Below are 18,091 nucleotides of genomic sequence, written 5' to 3'. Positions count from 1 at the left end.
GACTATGGTCATGTACAAAGCAAATACACCCAAACACCCGAGGAGTAAGAAGCCAGGGATTTTGAGTAGGCCAAAGGACAGAATACGGGGAATGACCATTCAACACACGAGTAGGCATACGGTTAATAAGGTGTGCACTAGTGAGAAGTGCATCACCCCAGTAGCGCTTAGGGACATGCCGATGGAGCATAATAGCCCGGGTGACATCTAATAAATGGCGATTCTTCTGTTCAGCCACGCCATTTTGGGGAGGTGTGTAACTACAGGATGTTTCATGAACAATATACCCTTGCCTCTCAAGAAATCATCTAGGGATTGAGAGACATACTCTCTAGCATTATCAGTGCGGAAAGCCTGAATAGAGGTCTGAAACTGAGTCTCAACAAAGGCAACAAAATTTTTGACAATAACGGGAACTTCACTACGGTCTCTCAACATGTACACGAACGTACAACGGGAGTAGTCATCAATAAGAGTCATAAAGTAGTGAAAACCACGACAAGTGGGTACTCCCGAAGGACCCCAAACATCAGAGTGAACCAAAGCAAAAGGACGAGTAGTTTTATTGAAGGAAATAGGGTCTGAAGCCCGAACATGTTTAGCCAACTGACACACTTCACAGGTGAAGTAGTCCATAGAAACAGAATGAAAAAGCCTAGGAAACAACCTCTTAATCAACGGAAACGGAAGATGACCAAGCCTCTCGTGTCATCGCATAATGGTAGATCTGTCTTCCATGCCTGACAACTGTCCACTAGTGGCTGAAATAAGAGCAGAAGCGACCTGCACTGGCAGTCTGTATAGCCCATCAATAGCCGAACCAATCCCAATCTTCTGCCCCGTCACCAAGTCCTGCAGGAAACACCGATCAGCAGAAAAGATTATATTGCAGTTGAGTTCTTTGGTAATACTGCTGACAGATAACAAATTCACAGGAATATTGGGAACATGAAGAGCATTATGAAGATGATATTTATTTAACAAGGACAAACTCCCTTTTCCAGCCACAGAAATAGAGGAACCATCAGCCATAGACACACGTTGCTGCCCGGAAGACAATTTGTATTCTTGAAACATCTTAGGATCCCCTGTCATATGATGCGTAGCTCCACTGTCAACAATCCAATCACCAAGAGAAGGATTACCTTGATCGCTGGTGGCAACAAGAGCTTGGGCTAATTTAGCTCCCTCAGACGTGGAGGTTTCCTCCTGAGTAGTAGACAGGCGGCTGATGTACGCTTGCAGTTCCTTGATTTGATCTGAGGACAACTTCGATTTTTCAACACTTGAAGAGTCACTCTGACTAGAATCTGGCACAGAAGGACTACGTCGACTAGAAGGAGGACGACCTCGGACAAGTCTCTTCTCAGGATGAATATCCCAACAAAAATCAACTGAATGTCCCAATTTGTTACAATGGCTACAACGTCGGGCAAGACGCTGTCCAGTCCCTGAAGCACGACTAACAAAGGCTGAAGGAGAACTCCCATGACTGGAGTCAATATGCATCACTTGGCGTCGTTGTTCCTCAGATTCCACTCGAGCATACACCTCTTCTATCCCGGGAATCTCATCACAGTTGAGAATTTGACTCCGAATGGATTCAAATTGATCACGCAGGCCTCCAAGGAAAATAAAAGTACGGTCCATCCATTCCTTTTCCCAGTACAAGGCATGATCAGAACCACAGTTTCAGTCATCATTCACATGATAGTCGAGTTCTTCCCATTTAGTCTTCAAGGCTGCATAAAAGGCTGCCACGGACAAATCACCCTGTTTAAGGGAGTAGATACAGCGTTTAATTTGATACGTATGCAGAACCCTCTTCTTACGACCATACATCCTCGCAAGCACAGTCCACATATCATAAGAGGTCGACTTCCGTAGAATAAGTGGCTGAATATCAGCAGAAACAGAACTGATGATCCACACCTTAACCTGACTGTCTTCCAACGCCCAAGTTGCCCATCGAGGATCTGTTTTGCTAGGCGCCGGTTTCTCTCCTGTGATATAGGGAAGGCGACCGCGACTAGTTATCCCTATTTCAAGGGCGGCATACCAAGAGAGATAATTGTCTTTATTCAAGTGAATAGACGTGACCTGAACCGGCAAGTTCTCACTCTTGGTTGTATGGCTCGTGTCGAAGGCAACATCAATCTTGGAGGTCATCTCTTCGGCCATCACGAGCACCAACGAGCAGCACTACCCAACACCAGGAAACACGACAATGGCGAAGCGCAATGGCCGCGGCGTTGGAATAGGCGACGGTGACGGCGGCGGCGCTGGAATAGGCGACGGCGACGGCAGCAGCGCTGGAATAGGCGACGGCGACGGCTCTGTAGAAGGCGATGGCAGCGGCTGGAAAACAGATGACGGTGGCGGAACGGCAGCGGTGGTGGCGGAAAAACACCGGCTAGTGGCGGAAACAACGGCGGAAACTGTACTGGCACACCAACAATGGCTCTGATACCACGTAGAAACACGTAACAGGATAAGGAGATAGAGAAGAAACACACGATATACGTGGAAAACCTCAAAGAGAGGTGAAAAACCACGGAGAAGCTCTAACCTAGGGGCACCACCGCAACCCTAGGAGAGAGAAAATATTATTACCACTTAATCAACAAAGCAACAATTAGTGGGAATATAAGAGGGAGACCCGCCTAGGGTACCGAGCCACTCTCGGTTCCCACGCCCATGGGACCGGGTCCGTATCCAGACCCGGTTCCCAATACACAATATTCTAACAGTGCCTAAATCTTGCATTTTCTGTAACTGAGCCATTCTAGTTCAGCATTTAGTTCTTAAATTCAAGTTCCACAATGTTGAGCTGTGTTTTGGATGTGAAAATTCAACTGATGTTCATATTTGACTGTCTAGGGCTGCTCGGATGTTCATATATTTAAAGTTTTTCATAGCACACTGTTGCAAGGGCCGTTGATATATATTTTCTATGTTTATGTTGATCTACATTTTACATTTTTTTATTTTGATATATGTTTTTCAAGTATTTCTTTTTGTTTATATATATATATATATATATATATATATATATATATATATCAACGGTCTGTGAAAGTAGACGTACCTATGTGACATTGAGGAACTTAGCAGACTGTTGAACTTAGCAGCAAACATTGATATTGAGGAACCCGCACCGGCAAATATGAACATAGCAGACTGTTAATATCGATTTAGCAGATCCTGTTACTCCTTCTGATGATTTTGCTGATGATATTGATTTTAGTGAATGGACTGAAGATAATCAAGAAATCGATGGAGGAAGATTAGAATGATGAATAGATTAAGACAAGAATGATAAAAAAAAATTTTCATTATTGAACCAGTTCATGGAACAATCCTTAAAACTCTAATGATCTAATCCTTGATGTTATTGTGTAGTGGTTATTTGTTAATTTTTATTTAAATTTTTCTTATATATATATAATATTGTCTCGCTGCAACCGCACCGAAGTTTATTTGGAACTTGCCGCATCCTACACCTGCACCCATGTGACATAGGTTCCTGCTTGGCCAAACTCAAATTTGGTCAGGCAAAACAAGCGTAATAAAAGATGAAAAAATATAAATATAAATAAAAAAGAATACAAAAACAAAAATACAAGGAACCTAATATATAGGTATATATAATACTCTTATGTGTATATACATGTAAAGCTACAATCACATGCACTTAATCATATATAACTATAGATTATGCATATGTGTGTGCGTATGTGTGCATATACATATGCCATAATTGGTCAACATCAGTAACATATTCTTTGATTGTTTTATCTCCTTGTTGAAGACTAACAATCTTAACATATATATTACATATGAGTGCAACATCCTTCATAGTATGAGGTTTTTTGAGAACATTCCAAGCCTCATGAGCATAGTTAAGCTTAGAAATTTGGCCAATCATAGCATTGTCAACATATGTGAGAGTCCAGGTGGTTATCTTATGATGACCAACCTCCCGTTTTTCCCACTTTTCCCCATATTTACAACATTTCATATTTCGGTATCATCTAGTTCTTGAGCTTTTCCATCCATCAACTATTTCTGTAATATTAGATGAGGCTGTCTTCAGCGCCATCAACTAAACCCCATAAAATTTGACTTTTAATAAAGTGATCCATGGTTCTTGTGTGTTGAGCATAAGTTATAAAGAAATCTTAGGGAAAGGAATAGGGATAAACTTTTTGTCCATAGGAACATACCTTGAAGAGCCAACAAAACTGATCAAGAAGCAGCACTATCAAATGATCACCAAAAACTTAGCAGCAAACATCGATATTGAGGAAAAGTCTACATCACAGTTCTGCAGAACGAAGCTTGACAACAGCTCCAAGGAAGAATAAGTAGCACAATCAGAGGAAAAAAATCAAACAGCTGGCAGGCTGCAGCAAAACTCCTTTAAGAGAACCAATCAACACTGATTGAGAGTGAGATCGATGGAGATACATTTCAACTACAGAGATGCAGCAAAAAATCTTATTCAGCAGCACCAAGAATGCATGAAAATTTCTTCACATAAATATCACCAAACAGTTGGTGAACAGCATACATTAGTGGCAGCAATGACTGGGTTTTCTTGAGATACTCACAACTTAACAAATACCAACAAGCGATAGAGGGCCAAGCTTTGATACCATGTAAATCAGGCTCCAAACATGCACTAGTAACTCAATCACAGTCTCAAATCTGCCAAGCACAATTTCAGGCATACAGCCAAAGCTAAATTTATAAAACTGAAATACTCGATTGCATTAAACTGAGTAGAACAGAAAACAGAAGGCATTAAGGCCTTACCACATACATGGGACTTATTCCCTTATTTATAGATAAAAATACAAAAGAGATGAAAGAGCTGGCATGTTAAAATAGTTCCAATGGCTAAAATTCTAGCCTTTGGAACTAGACAACAGCTAGTTCCTGGTCAGCTGAAAGTACAGCTAAAACACAAAAACAGTAACCATACACATATAAACATACATGCAGAGTCAGCAATGATATATATGTGCATACACATATTCTAACAAAGATGATTGTTGATCCTCCTTTTACAAATGCAAATGAAAATGCAATTGAAATAACTTCATGCAAGAAAACCAGATAAAATGCAAAATAGTAACTTAAATGCATATCCTTCCAACAAAGAAGAGAACTCACCAGACGTTCCAGCCGATTCCATCGAATGGAACCATTATTGCAGATAAGAAGCTCCCTTAATATTTTCCGCATGTCGTGAGTTGGATCTGCGAGAAGTCTCCCTATGACATAAGGATATGCGCTCTCTACCACCTGGAAGTCAGGATCCAATATCTTCGCAGTCCCCTCTAGAGATCCCAATGCTCTGATTACTAATGCATAGTCAGGTGGCAAGGAGAAGTTGAACTCATACATCACATCATATAGCTGATTCATTATACCCTGTCAGATGAGCATATAAAGGCTTGAGCAATTATATACCACAGAAAAAATTAAAACTGCATAGAGACTATAGCTGCACACAGTGAAGTATTGAAGCACCCATTTGACACGTTACATATCCTTACCAGTGACAAAGTGGAAAACACTAACACATTTTACAGTGGTTCATTCCAGCTCTTCGCTAAGCAGAACCATTGTACGGTTTAAAACAAATGCACTCCAAAGTTGAGTAATAACAATACGTTGAAAAGGGGCTTGTGTTTGGGGGCTGGGAATGGGATTGACCTTCAAAGAATCAGCAATGCATATGTAGCATGGATCAAAGACAAATGAGTAATAACCGAATGAGATGGCAGGCATGATTTGGTCACACAAACCCTACATAAAGGACATGCTCATTCTCAATTTTTATATTTTTCATACCCAATCGAGCTCCTGCTACTGTGCTATCTCATGCTCGAGCCTGAAGAGCCATCTATTTGCATATTTAGAGTTATTAATTTCTATCATCTCGATACTCAAGATATCCGGTCCCTTAGCCTATGTTGCATGGACAAAGGATACGGTTGTCGGAGTTGGACACATGTATGAGTCTTCGACATAGCAAGCCTTAAAAAATTAGACACTTAGACACACACACACATATATATATATATATACAAACTATGCAAAAATTAAAAAAACACTAATTTAGAATAGGTTATGTAATTAACTAATTAAACGTTTAATAGCTTTATTTGTCTACCTTTGTAAATATTTGCTTATATTAAGATTACTTTAGTCTAAAACAAATTTTAATTAAATAAAATAAAATTTTCCTAAGAAAATAGGACTTAAAAAAGAACCTTGTCATCCTCTAGGAAGGAAAATAGGTTATGTCTTCCTTTAAAAAGGAAGATAAAGAAAGAGGGAGACCAAGAGAGGGGTGTCAGGCATGACAATGGAAAACGGAGAAAGGAGAGAAAAGGGAAAAATGAGAGGAAAAAATGAGAGCAAAGAAAATAAAAAGGGAAAATAGAGGGAAAGAGATGGGGAGAACGGAAAAAGAAGAGGGTAAAAAGAGGGGAAAACAAGCATGCATGTCTTTTTTTTTTGGACATTTAATATTTCAAAAGTGGTGTCCCAGGCATTGTGAGAATCTTCACTAAAACACCACCGAATCACGTCTCTCCGTCTGAAAATAAGGAGGATGGAGAATAAAGAATAGAAGAAAGCAATGAAGGGAAGAGAACCGTCGGCCAATGCAGCCACACGATGCTTGATCTCTATTATTAAAACATAAACCTAATTAGGTTACAACAAAAAGAGGAATAAAACATGAAGTAATTACAAGAGATGCCACCACTTAAGCGTGAAGACATAAAAACAAAGTGGATCGGGTCTGAACAGACCCGATCCCCTTACACTTATACATACAAACTTAACAGCCCCCCTCAAGTTGTGCATGAGATTTGATCATGCACAACTTGTTTTTCAAATCCCAAAAATGCTGCCCTGTAAGACCTTTGGTAAAAAGATCCGCTATCTGTTCACTGGTGGATATATAAGTAGGCAAGATCTCGGTTTCTTCAACCTTCTGACGAATGAAGTGTTGATCAATTTCAATGTGCATGGTACGATTATGCAAAATGGGGTTGAAGGCAATTTTGATGGCGCTTTGATTGTCGCATAGCAATGAGGACTGAACAATAGGTAGATGAAGCTCTCCAAGCAAATGTCATAACCATGATGCCTCAACTGTCCCTGCAGCCATTGCTCTATACTCTGCCTCAGTGCTAGATCGTGCAACTGCACGCTGCTTTTTACTGCTCCAACAAATGAGATTAGAATCAAGAAAAAGGCAGAAACCTGAAACTGAGCGTCGGTCATCAGGATCTCCTGCCCAGTCTGCATCAGTATAAGTATATATGCTATGTCCAAGAAAAACATTGGGACACTTTGTATAGATCAATCCATCCCCAATAGTAGCTTTGAGATACCGTAAGATCCGCTTAGCGGCATCCATATGTCCTTCTGTGGGTGCATGCATAAATTGAGAGATCTGATTTACAGCATAGACTATGTCTGGGCGGGTAAAGGTAAGGTATAACAATGCTGCGATAGAAGGTAGGATTTGAATAGGCAGCGGTTCCGTCAGAGGCAGCCAATTTAGTGTTTAGAACACTAGGAGTAGTTATGGGTTTGCAATTAATCATACATGCCCTGTCCAAAATATCAAGAGTATACTTATGCTGTATAAGAGTCAATCGATCATTTGCCCTGTCAAGTTCAACACCCAAGAAGTACCGAAGTTCGCCGAGATCTTTCATCTTGAATTCTTGCTGCAACAGATTCTTAACATAAGATATATGAGAAGAAGAATTCCCAATTATAACAATATCATCTACATAGATAAGTAACCAAGTAGTAGCTTCTTCGGTATGATACATGAACAAGGAATGATCTAGAGAGCTTCGTAGAAAACCAATTTGTTGTATATGATGAGAAAACCGATCGAACCATGATCTAGAAGCTTGCTTCAGCCCATATAAAGACTTGTGTAACTTACAAACCCATTTTTGAGGATCATGAATGGGAGGTTGCTTCATGTATACCTCTTCCTTAAGAATCCCATCAAGAAAAGCATTTTTGACATCTAACTGATAAAGAGGCCACCCGTATGAAACTGCAAGAGAAATAATCACACGTATTGTGTCCATCTTGATAACCGGACTGAATGTTTCATCATAATCTTCCCCATAGTGCTGTGTGAAACCACGCGCCACAAGACGTGCTTTAGGTCGATCAATGCTACCATCTGGCTTATATTTCAGTTTATAGACCCATTTGGAGCCCACAACTTTCTTATCAATTGGACGAGGGACAATCTGCCAAGTCTGACACTCATGCAAGGCTGCCATTTCCTCATTCATAGCTTCAACCCAACATTTTTCTTTACTTGCATGGTGATAGGATTTTGGTTCGACCTTCTTGCTCACTTCTGTCATAAACAACTGAAAATCTAAAGAAAAGTTGTTATAACTTACCCACCGATCAATGGGATGTCGCACACGTTGGGACTGACGTGGGGCTGCAGTAGGAGCTGATCGTCTAGAGTACACAAGGCCTGAGAACCGACTATGTACAGGTGAATCATGGGGCTGTGAGGATGAGGGCATGCTGTCCAAGGAATCGCTCACAAGTGTCTCAGGCTCATTAACATCTTGCTCCTCGTGCTCAATCAAACGGTCAGCCCATTGTCTTAGGATTTCAGCATGCAGCCAAGTATCATAAACTTCATTTTTATCTTTGAGTGTCATGCAAGTAGCCTTGGGATCTTGTAACCTGTTTTCATAAAAAACAACATGTCGTGAAATATGAACACGCGCAGTTTTAGGGTTGTAACATCTATAACCCTTGTAGTTTTCTGCATACCCTATAAATCTGCACAAAATAGCACGATCTTGAAATTTGTTACGTAAGTGTAGAAATACGAAAAGAATAAGACGAAGAGAAACAATGATCACGATGTAACGTGGAAAACCCTCAACACGAGGAAGAAAAAACCACGAATGAGGAGGAGTTGGTGCCCACTAGCAGCCAGACTCTCTCTCTCTAAAGATTATCATTACCACTTAAGGATTAGGGTTACATGACTTAAGTAGAGCCCAAAACGGGCTACAAGGCGGGTCGGGTATGGATCCGGACCCGCAACACACAGTCTATCAACACTCCCCCTCAAGTTGGGCATACATATCAAACATGCCCAACTTGGATACATTCCTCTCAAATGAAGCTGAAGGAAGGGCTTTCGTCAGAACATCAGCAGTTTGGTCTTCAGACTTCATGTAAGGTAAGATCAACTCTTTCGCATCAATCCTTTCCCGAATGAAGTGACGATCAATTTCAACATGTTTTGTTCTGTCGTGAAGAACAGGGTTGTTGGCTAAGTTGATTGCAGACTTGTTATCACAGTACATCTTCATAGGTCCTTCAATCTCTATTCCAATGTCAGTCAACAATATCTTCAACCATAATAACTCTGACACTCCCATAGCAACTGCCCTATATTCTGCCTCTGCACTGGATCTAGAGCAAACATCCTGTCTCTTGCTCCTCCATACAACAAGGTTTCCTCCCAAGTAGACACAGTACCCTGTAGTGGATCGTCTGGTATCACAACAACCTGCCCAATCCGCATCAGAATAGCCATCGATTTCCACAGTCTCTTGTTTCACATACAGGAGTCCCTTACCAGGATTTTTCTTCAGGTAGCATAACACTCTGTCCACAGCCTTCAGATGTGCATCGGTTGGCGCATGCATGAATTGGCTCAAAACATTCACCGCAAAGGTGATATCAGGTCTCGTGAGGGTAAGATAAATTAGCTTCCCAACCAAACGTTGATATCTTCCCTTGTCTTCTTCACAGAGAGGCTCTCCATCTCTAAGACTCAACTTGTGCCCAGTGTCAAAAGGGGTAGGAGTAGGTCTACATCCCAATTTACCAGTTTCTTCCAGCAGATCTAATGTATATTTCCTTTGGTTTAGTACAAGACCAGTACTAGACCTAGCAACCTCCATACCAAGAAAATACCTTAGCTTGCCAAGATCTTTGAGGTCGAATTCTGTAGCCAGTAACCCTTTTAGCTTGATAATCTCCTCCTCATCATCTCCAGTAACAATCATGTCATCTACGTAGACGAGCAGGAGAGTAACCCTGCTCTCCTTCCTCTTCACAAACAGAGTGTGATCTCCATTTCCTTGTTTGTATCCATGACGTATCATCACTCTTCTCAGTCGTTCAAACCACGCTCTCTCAGTCGTTCAAACCACGCTCTGGGCGATTGCTTAAGGCCATACAAGGCCTTTTTCAGCTTACAACACTTTTCTGGTTCTTCATATCCTGGAGGCATATGCATATATACTTCTTCTTCGAGGTCACCATTGAGGAATGCATTCTTAACATCCAGTTGATACATCTTCCACTCCTTCATCACAGCTAGGGATATAACCACCCTCACAGTCTTCATTTTCGCAACAGGAGCAAAGGTTTCCAAGTAATCAATTCCATATTTCTGGCTAAACCCCTTGGCCACAAGTCGAGCTTTATATCTTTCAACACTCCCATCTGGTTTGTACTTGATGGTATACACCCATTTGGATCCAACTAGGTGAGCGGCTTCAGGAATCTTCACCACTTCCCATGTCAAGTTTTTTCTTAGGGCATCTATTTCTTCTTTCATTGCATCAGCCCACTTGGAGTCACTTTGAGCTTCAACGACAGTCCTGGGAATCACAGCCAAAGAGAGAGTAGAAACAAAGCACTTGTAATCTTTCCCAAGTCTGGAATAAGAAACAAAATTACCAATGGGGTGTTGAGTACATGACCTGACACCCTTTCTCAGGGCAATGGGAAGATCGTCATTCTTCTTTTCAACCTCATCATGAGTCTCCACGGTCTCCTTGGTAGGACTTGGTTCATCCAGGGAAGGAGTGGCATTGGGATTGGAAGTAGATCTAGCATCACAAGTCATCACCTCTGTCCGAGTACCTCGTCTAGAGTAGAACTGTCCAAACAACTGAGGGCCTTCCTTCTCAATGCTATTGTCACCCCTTTCCTCCTTCTCAGGCACATCAACAGTATTAAGTGATTCTGCTTTCTTGTAGTCCAAAAAATCTATAAACTGAAGTTCCTGTCTCTGAGAATACTCTTCCCTGCCCACAGACTGCTCCCCCTGAAGAGGATTCACACCAAAGTAAGAGGCATGTTCCAAGAAGGTAACATCCCTCGTAACATAAGCTCGACCAGTAATAGGATCAATACATTTGTATCCTTTTTGCGTAGGGGAGTATCCAACAAAGACACCTTTGATGGACTTAGGATCAAGTTCCTTGACATTTGGACTGTGATCATGGATAAAACATACACAACCAAAAACACGAGGAGGAAGAGGAAATGGTGGACGACTACCAGGAAGCAACGAGTGGGGCGTCCTACCATTCAAAACACGACTGGGCATGCGGTTAATAAGATAGGCACTAGTAAGAACTGCATCACCCCAATAGTGTTTAGGAAGATTTCTCTGAAACAAAAGAGCCCTGGTGACATTAAGAAGTTGACGATTTTTCCTTTCAGCTACCCCATTTTGAGGGGGGGTGTAACTACAGGATGTCTCGTGAACAATCCCCCGTTGTCTAAGAAACTCCTCAACAGGCTGACACATGTACTCACGGGCATTGTCGGACCTGAAAGTTTTAACATTCGCACCATACTGGGTATGCACAAGAAGAATAAATGTCTCTATGATGCGAGAAACCTCGCTGCGATCTTTTAACAAGCATATAAATGTAGCACGAGAGAAATCATCAATGAAAGTGATAAAATACTGGAAACCTTGACGGGTATGAATGCCCGAAGGTCCCCATACATCAGAGTGAATAAGGGAAAAAGCTTCATTAGCACAACTAGAAGAAAGAGGGTACGAAGCCCTCACATGTTTGGCAAACTGACAAACATCACAAGAAATGGAAGACAAATCAAAGGAGGAACACAAGTCTGGAAACAAATGTTTCAAAATCCCGAAAGGTAAATGCCCAAAACGTTCATGCCAGTACATAAAAGACTGAAGACACCAAGTCCTGCAAAACACAACGATCGGCAGAGAATATAAGTTCACAATTCAATTCTTTAGTAAGTCTACTGACTGATAAGAGATTTAAAGGAAACTGGGGAACATGTAAAGCGCCCTGCACATGAAATTTGTCCAACAAGGACAGAGTGCCTTCGCCTGCCACACAGGTAGAGGAACCATCTGCAAGAGAAACACGTTCCTTTCCCGAGGACAACTTATACTCATGAAACAATTTTGGATTACCTGTCATGTGATGAGTAGCACCACTATCGACAATCCATTCCCCCACAGAAGAGTTACCTTGATTGCCAATAACCGCGAGAGCATGATTAGCTGTAGTTCCCTCTGAGGTCTCAATCTTGTTGACATCGAGCCTGCCCAAATAAGCCCTTAGTTCACGAAGCTGGTCAGCAGAAATGGAGACTTTTTCTCCACTGGATGCTTGCACCTCAGACACAGGCGTTCTCCCAATCGAAGATCTCCCTTTGTTTCCCTTCTTTTCTGGATGAAGATCCCAACAATAATCCACGGTGTGACCTGTCTTCTTGCAGTGAGTGCACCGGCGAAGGGATCTAGACGGGCCGCCAGGACCACGACTCACGAGAGCGGATCTCTCGTTATAGGGCACAAGTTCCTTCTTCCCGTCTTTTGTAACAAGCCTCCTCTGTTCTTCTGCTTCAATACAGGAGTACACATCTTCAATACTGGACACCTCCCCTGAATTCAGAATCTGGCTTCGAACACCTTCAAACTCATCATTTAAACCTGCTAAAAATAGGAACACCCTGTTTTCCCATTCATGAGCAACATAGAGCGCCTGATCATGGGGACAATGCCAAGGAATATCAGAATGATAGTCAAGCTCTTCCCACTTGGCTTTCAAAGCCCATAGTACTCTGCAACAGACGAGTTCCCTTGTCGAATGCCATAGACTGTCTTCATTACTTGGTAAGTACGAATTGCGGTCTTCTTTTGGCCATACATTTGCTCGAGGACCACCCACATGTCCCTAGCAGTCTTCTTCCGAAGGATAAGGGGCTGAATATCGGCGGAAACGGAATTGACAATCCAAGTTTTCACTTGATTATCCTCAAGAAACCAAGTATGCCACACATCACTCGTTCTTGCTGGTTCGGGGTTGCTCCCATCAATATAGGACATGCGACCACGGCCAGCAATCCCCATAGTCATAGCAGGCGACCACGAGAAATAATTCTCCTTGGGGAGGCGAAGAGTGATGACCTGCATGGGAACATTCTCAGTTCTAAAAGCCCCTATTTCAGTGGGATTGGTGTTGACGGTTGAGGAGGAAGAGGCTGCCATAATCACAGACCAGTCTAGCTACGGGAGAAGCCCAGTAGGCAGCAAGGGCAGCAGGGAGCAACAGCACAATACAACACCAAAAAAGGCAGAGAGCAGGCAACGGACAAAACGGAGAACGCCTAAACCTCACCAGACAGCAACAGAGATGCAGCGCCGGAGAAAAAACGAGGCAGAGCGGCGCGACGCTGGGCTGAAACAGACCGTCGGAACCAGGCAGAGCGGCGCAACGGCGGAAGCAGACTGCCAGAACCAGGCAGAGCGGCGCGGCGCTGGGCGGAAATAAACCGCCGGAACCAGGCAGAGCGGCGCGGCGCCTGAAAAAAAAGGCACGGCGGTGGGCGATGCGTCGGTTGACAGAGAAGAACGCCGCTGGACAGAGCGTCGCTGGGCAGGCCGACGCTGGGCGGAAGCGGCTGAACAGGAACGGCGCTGATCAGGGCGTCGCTGGGCCGGTCGTCGCTAGGAGGAGACGGTGGAATCCTGAGCGGCGCTGATCAGGGCGGCGCTGGGCGGAACAGGAACGGCGCTGATCAGGGCGTCGCTGGGCCGGTCGTCGCTTGGAGCGGCGCTGATCAGGGCGGCGCTGGGCGGAGACGGCGACAGACGAGGCGTCGGGCGAAGCTCGGGCACAAGCATCGGGCACGGGCGATGAACAGTGCTAGGCGAGACGATGAACAGTGCCGAGCGAGTCAATGAACAGTGCAGGGCGAATCCTCCTCCAACACGGGCAAACGACAAACCAGAAACGCCGGAACTTCACCGCTCTGATACCATGTAGAAATACGAAAAGAAGAAGACGAAGAGAAACAATGATCACGATGTAACGTGGAAAACCCTCAACACGAGGGAGAGAAAACCACGAATGAGGAGGAGTTGGTGCCCACTAGCAGCCAGACTCTCTCTCTCTAAAGATTATCATTAACACTTAAGGATTAGGGTTACATGACTTAAGTAGAGCCCAAAACGGGCTACAAGGCGGGTCGGGTATGGATCCAGACCCGCAACACACAGTCTATCAACAGTAAGGAAACATCAACATGCACATAGCAAACACATCCAAAAACACGCAATTCCTCATAGCGTGGCTGCTCTTGATGTAATAAAAAAGCGATTTCCTTGCAGTGCGTGAGTTCCTGTGATTAGTACATTGTGGCTGTTGGAAGGAACCAGATTATGTCGTTGAATTCAACTAGCTTCATGTTGAAAAAGCTTGGCCTTTAGATCTTCAAAAGATGGGAGAACAGGTAAGACTTCCAAAGCTGTGCAAAAAATATCAAATTCTGTTCCCAGACCACTCAAGGCTTGTTGGACTTTGTCCTTGTCGCTGACGGGATGTTCAATTGCAGCAAGTTGATCACTAACTCTTGATTTCATTCAAATACTCCAAAACTATACGCGTCCCACGCTTGATATCCTGAAATTGCCTTCTTAATTGTAGAAAACGTGCTTCCGAGACTTGAGAATATGTTGTGGCAAGGGTAGACCACAACTCTAGGGCAGTTAAATCATCATCAATACCTCCCAATACCTCCTCTGACAAGGTAGAAGTGATATAAGCAACAAGAGACTTCGTGAGCCAACCAAACTTCATATTCAGGATTGCTCTCAGGAAGAGTTTCATATTCAAAATTGATTTCACTTCCAGCCGAGGCCCCAACACCTTTATCTCCCACGACTGTCTTCTTCACTTCACGGTTAACATATTTTGGAGGTGCTGGAGTAGTCCCATCGATGTGCCCATACAGTCTATGGCTCTTAATAAATGGGACAATTTGACGTTTCCAAGTCAAATAGTTACTATGGTTCAGTTTTTGAGAGATGAGTTGTGAGAGAAAACTAGAAGATAGAAGAGAGGGAGCCGGCTGGTCCATGATTGAAAGAGAGGATTAGAGCATACGATTTTGGGCAGAATTTTAAAGGTCACGACAGAAATTAGGGCAAACTAGGGCAAACCGTGTGATTTAGGGCAAAAAACAAAATTTAGGGCAACAGAAATTAGGGCAAATCGTGGGATTAAGGGCAAAAACAGAGTTTAGGGATAACCACGGCAGAAAATAAGATTTAGGGCAGAATACTCCAAGCTGAAATCACTCACCCGAGGACGATGCAACCTGGCTCTGATACCATGTGAGAATCTTCACTAAAACACCACCGAATCACGTCTCTCCATCTGAAAATAAAGAGGATGGAGAATAGAGAATAGAAGAAAGCAATGAAGGGAAGAGAACCATCGGCCAATGCAGCCACACGATGCTTGATCTCTATTATTAAAACATAAACCTAATTAGGTTACAACAAAAAGAGGAATAAAACATGAAGTAATTACAAGAGTTGCCACCACTTAGGCATGAAGACATAAAAACAAAGTGGATCGGGTCTGAACAGACCTGATCCCCTTACACTTATACGTATAGACTTAACAGGCATGACGACGAGTGTTGTTGTCAATGTCAGATTCAGACACAGCTAGACACCGTCCCTTCATTCTTTTGAAGTGTCCAACTCCAGGCAACATATTCCTTAGATTCATCCGTACTTAATTTTGTGATTGGACACAATTAATTAAACTACAACTAGAGTACTTCACAACTTCTAATTCCTTGAGCCCACCATTAAACAAAAGAGACTTCATGTGCACCTGAAAGTCTTGCGATTGTTTTCTTCCGTGACCGAAAGATGACTGTAGAGCATCTGCAACAGATTGGACGTCTGTTCCTTCAGGAATGAATCCCAAGGAAAGGAAGTCATTTGCCATGCTTAAAGAATCACGATTAACAAAGTGAACAAGCTGCAAGACATAAATGACATCAATAAACATTGTGAGCAACCATTTTCAATTTGACAATGTCTAAAAAAATAGAAATAAATCATCACAGTAGACATAAGCATAAAAAGCAGGAAAAAGAAAAAGTAAAGGTAGAATTTGTGCCTTGCGCAACAAAGGAACACTAATATGTTATAGAAATACAATAAACAGGAAGTGTTAACAGAAAGGAACAAGCATAGTTGCAACCCATAAACCTTGGAAAGTCGCCACATGAGAAATCAATGAACATCATTTGTCACCTTTGAGATACCAGCCATAAGGATTAAACTAAAATGGCTCAAAAAAGTAGAGTGAAGCCAGCACCAGTATCTTGAGAAACATCAAACAAGAAATGATCAGGAAACAAAACGAAGCTATGAAACTGAAATTGACATAAAAGATCCATGTTGCATGATCAGGAGCATCTGAAACAGATAGAGTAGAGGTACAACATGAAGCAGAAATAGATATAAGACAGAAATAGATAGAACCTAATCTTAAGAAGCATATCAACTTAATAGCAAAAACTGGTTGCTATCAAACAAATCTATATATATATATATATATATTGATATATATATACATATATACACACACACACACATAAAGAATTAAAAAAAAAGTAAGTGGAAACTAGAAAGTCAATTTCTAATGGAAAACATGACAAAATCTCTGTTGTTTTCCTATTACTTTATTGATATTTTTAGAAGTTGAATAATATTCAAGAGTAGATGTCAAGACAGTTCTTAACTATAAAAAGACTTGCAGCTGCAGGCTCCTCCAAAATGACATCTCAAAAAATGAAATCTAAAAAAGAAACAGAAAAATGAAAGTAAGAAAACATACCTGATGGCAGATATGTCGCAGGCTTTGCTGGGCTTCCAGCAACCCTCACCTATACCGCAGCTTCCTCACTCCTCAGACTCTCAAGTCTCACTGAACGGTAAAATTAACAAGTCCTAAACTCTAAAAATTAGAGTTGATTACCCCTTTTTCCATTAAAAAGATATTTCAGGTCTAAAAATACCTTTTCTTTCTTAACCTATGTTACAGGAGTGCGGGGTACAGGTGCAGGTGTGGATACAGCAATTTTTCAAAAAAATTTAGGTGCGAGTGCTGCAATGATGTGTGTGTGTGTGTATATATATATATATATATATATATATATATATATATATATATATATATATATATATATCATTTGTTATATAGTTATTTAACTGTTTAGTAGTCTTATTCATTTATATTTACATATAAACTTTTTGTGTTAGAGCTAGTTTAGTCAAGTGAGCATTTAAAATTGTCAGTTTTAACCCGATTCAATTGACCGCACTAGACCTGCTGCGTCAAAGAAGCACCAGCATCAACATAGGTGCGATATGGGTGCAGCAGCCATTTAGGAGCACCCATGTGACATAGTTCTTAACTTTTAATACAATATACCTGTTAAAGTTTTCTAGAGTCAATTTGAGTCTTTCTGAAATATTAGAAAGTAGACAAGGGTCTACTTATTGTTTTCTTATATTTTAGTGGACTGAAATTGCAAATATGTAGTCAACGCCCTAATCTCTTTTAAAAGAGATTAGGGTTACGTGAATGACACAAGAAAGTTTCCTCTCTCTCTCTCTCTCTCACGTCCCTTTCTTCCTCCAATATTCAACATGGTATCAGAGCAACGAACCTAGGGCTGTGCGATCTAGGGTTTCACGCCTAGGGTTCCCTCCTTATCTCATTTCTCTTCTCTTCCTCCAAACTATGGTTTCACGCCTAGGGTTCCTGCTGTTTACAAAAAAAGCAAGTTGATTGTTTGGTGGAAAGGGGCTAATCACGTTTAACATGTAGAAACGTCATCAGCACCCGTGGAAGACATGGAGAAATGTTGATGAAGTTGCTACCGTGGAAGAAGATGG

At 42.0% G+C, this 18,091-nt stretch overlaps 1 protein-coding gene across 5 annotated transcripts in view; it reads right to left on the bottom strand.

Annotated features, from left to right (window-relative positions):
• LOC116252740 (uncharacterized) overlaps positions 1 to 18,091 on the bottom strand; it is a 110,956-nt gene that overhangs the window by 25,925 nt on the left and 66,940 nt on the right. For all 5 annotated transcript variants that reach the window (XM_050077429.1, XM_050077431.1, XM_050077430.1 and 2 more), the window contains 2 exons: positions 16,014 to 16,163; positions 5,179 to 5,439 (listed from right to left, as the gene is read on the bottom strand). In XM_050077429.1, coding sequence (XP_049933386.1) covers positions 5,179 to 5,439; positions 16,014 to 16,163 — 411 coding nt within the window. The remainder of the gene's footprint in view (positions 1 to 5,178; positions 5,440 to 16,013; positions 16,164 to 18,091) is intronic.

The sequence above is a fragment of the Nymphaea colorata genome, chromosome 4 (assembly GCF_008831285.2).
Source record: "Nymphaea colorata isolate Beijing-Zhang1983 chromosome 4, ASM883128v2, whole genome shotgun sequence".
Taxonomy (NCBI): Eukaryota; Viridiplantae; Streptophyta; class Magnoliopsida; order Nymphaeales; family Nymphaeaceae; genus Nymphaea; species Nymphaea colorata.
The sequence above is the reverse complement of the archived record's forward strand: the minus strand, read 5'-3'. Positions and strand labels throughout refer to the sequence as shown.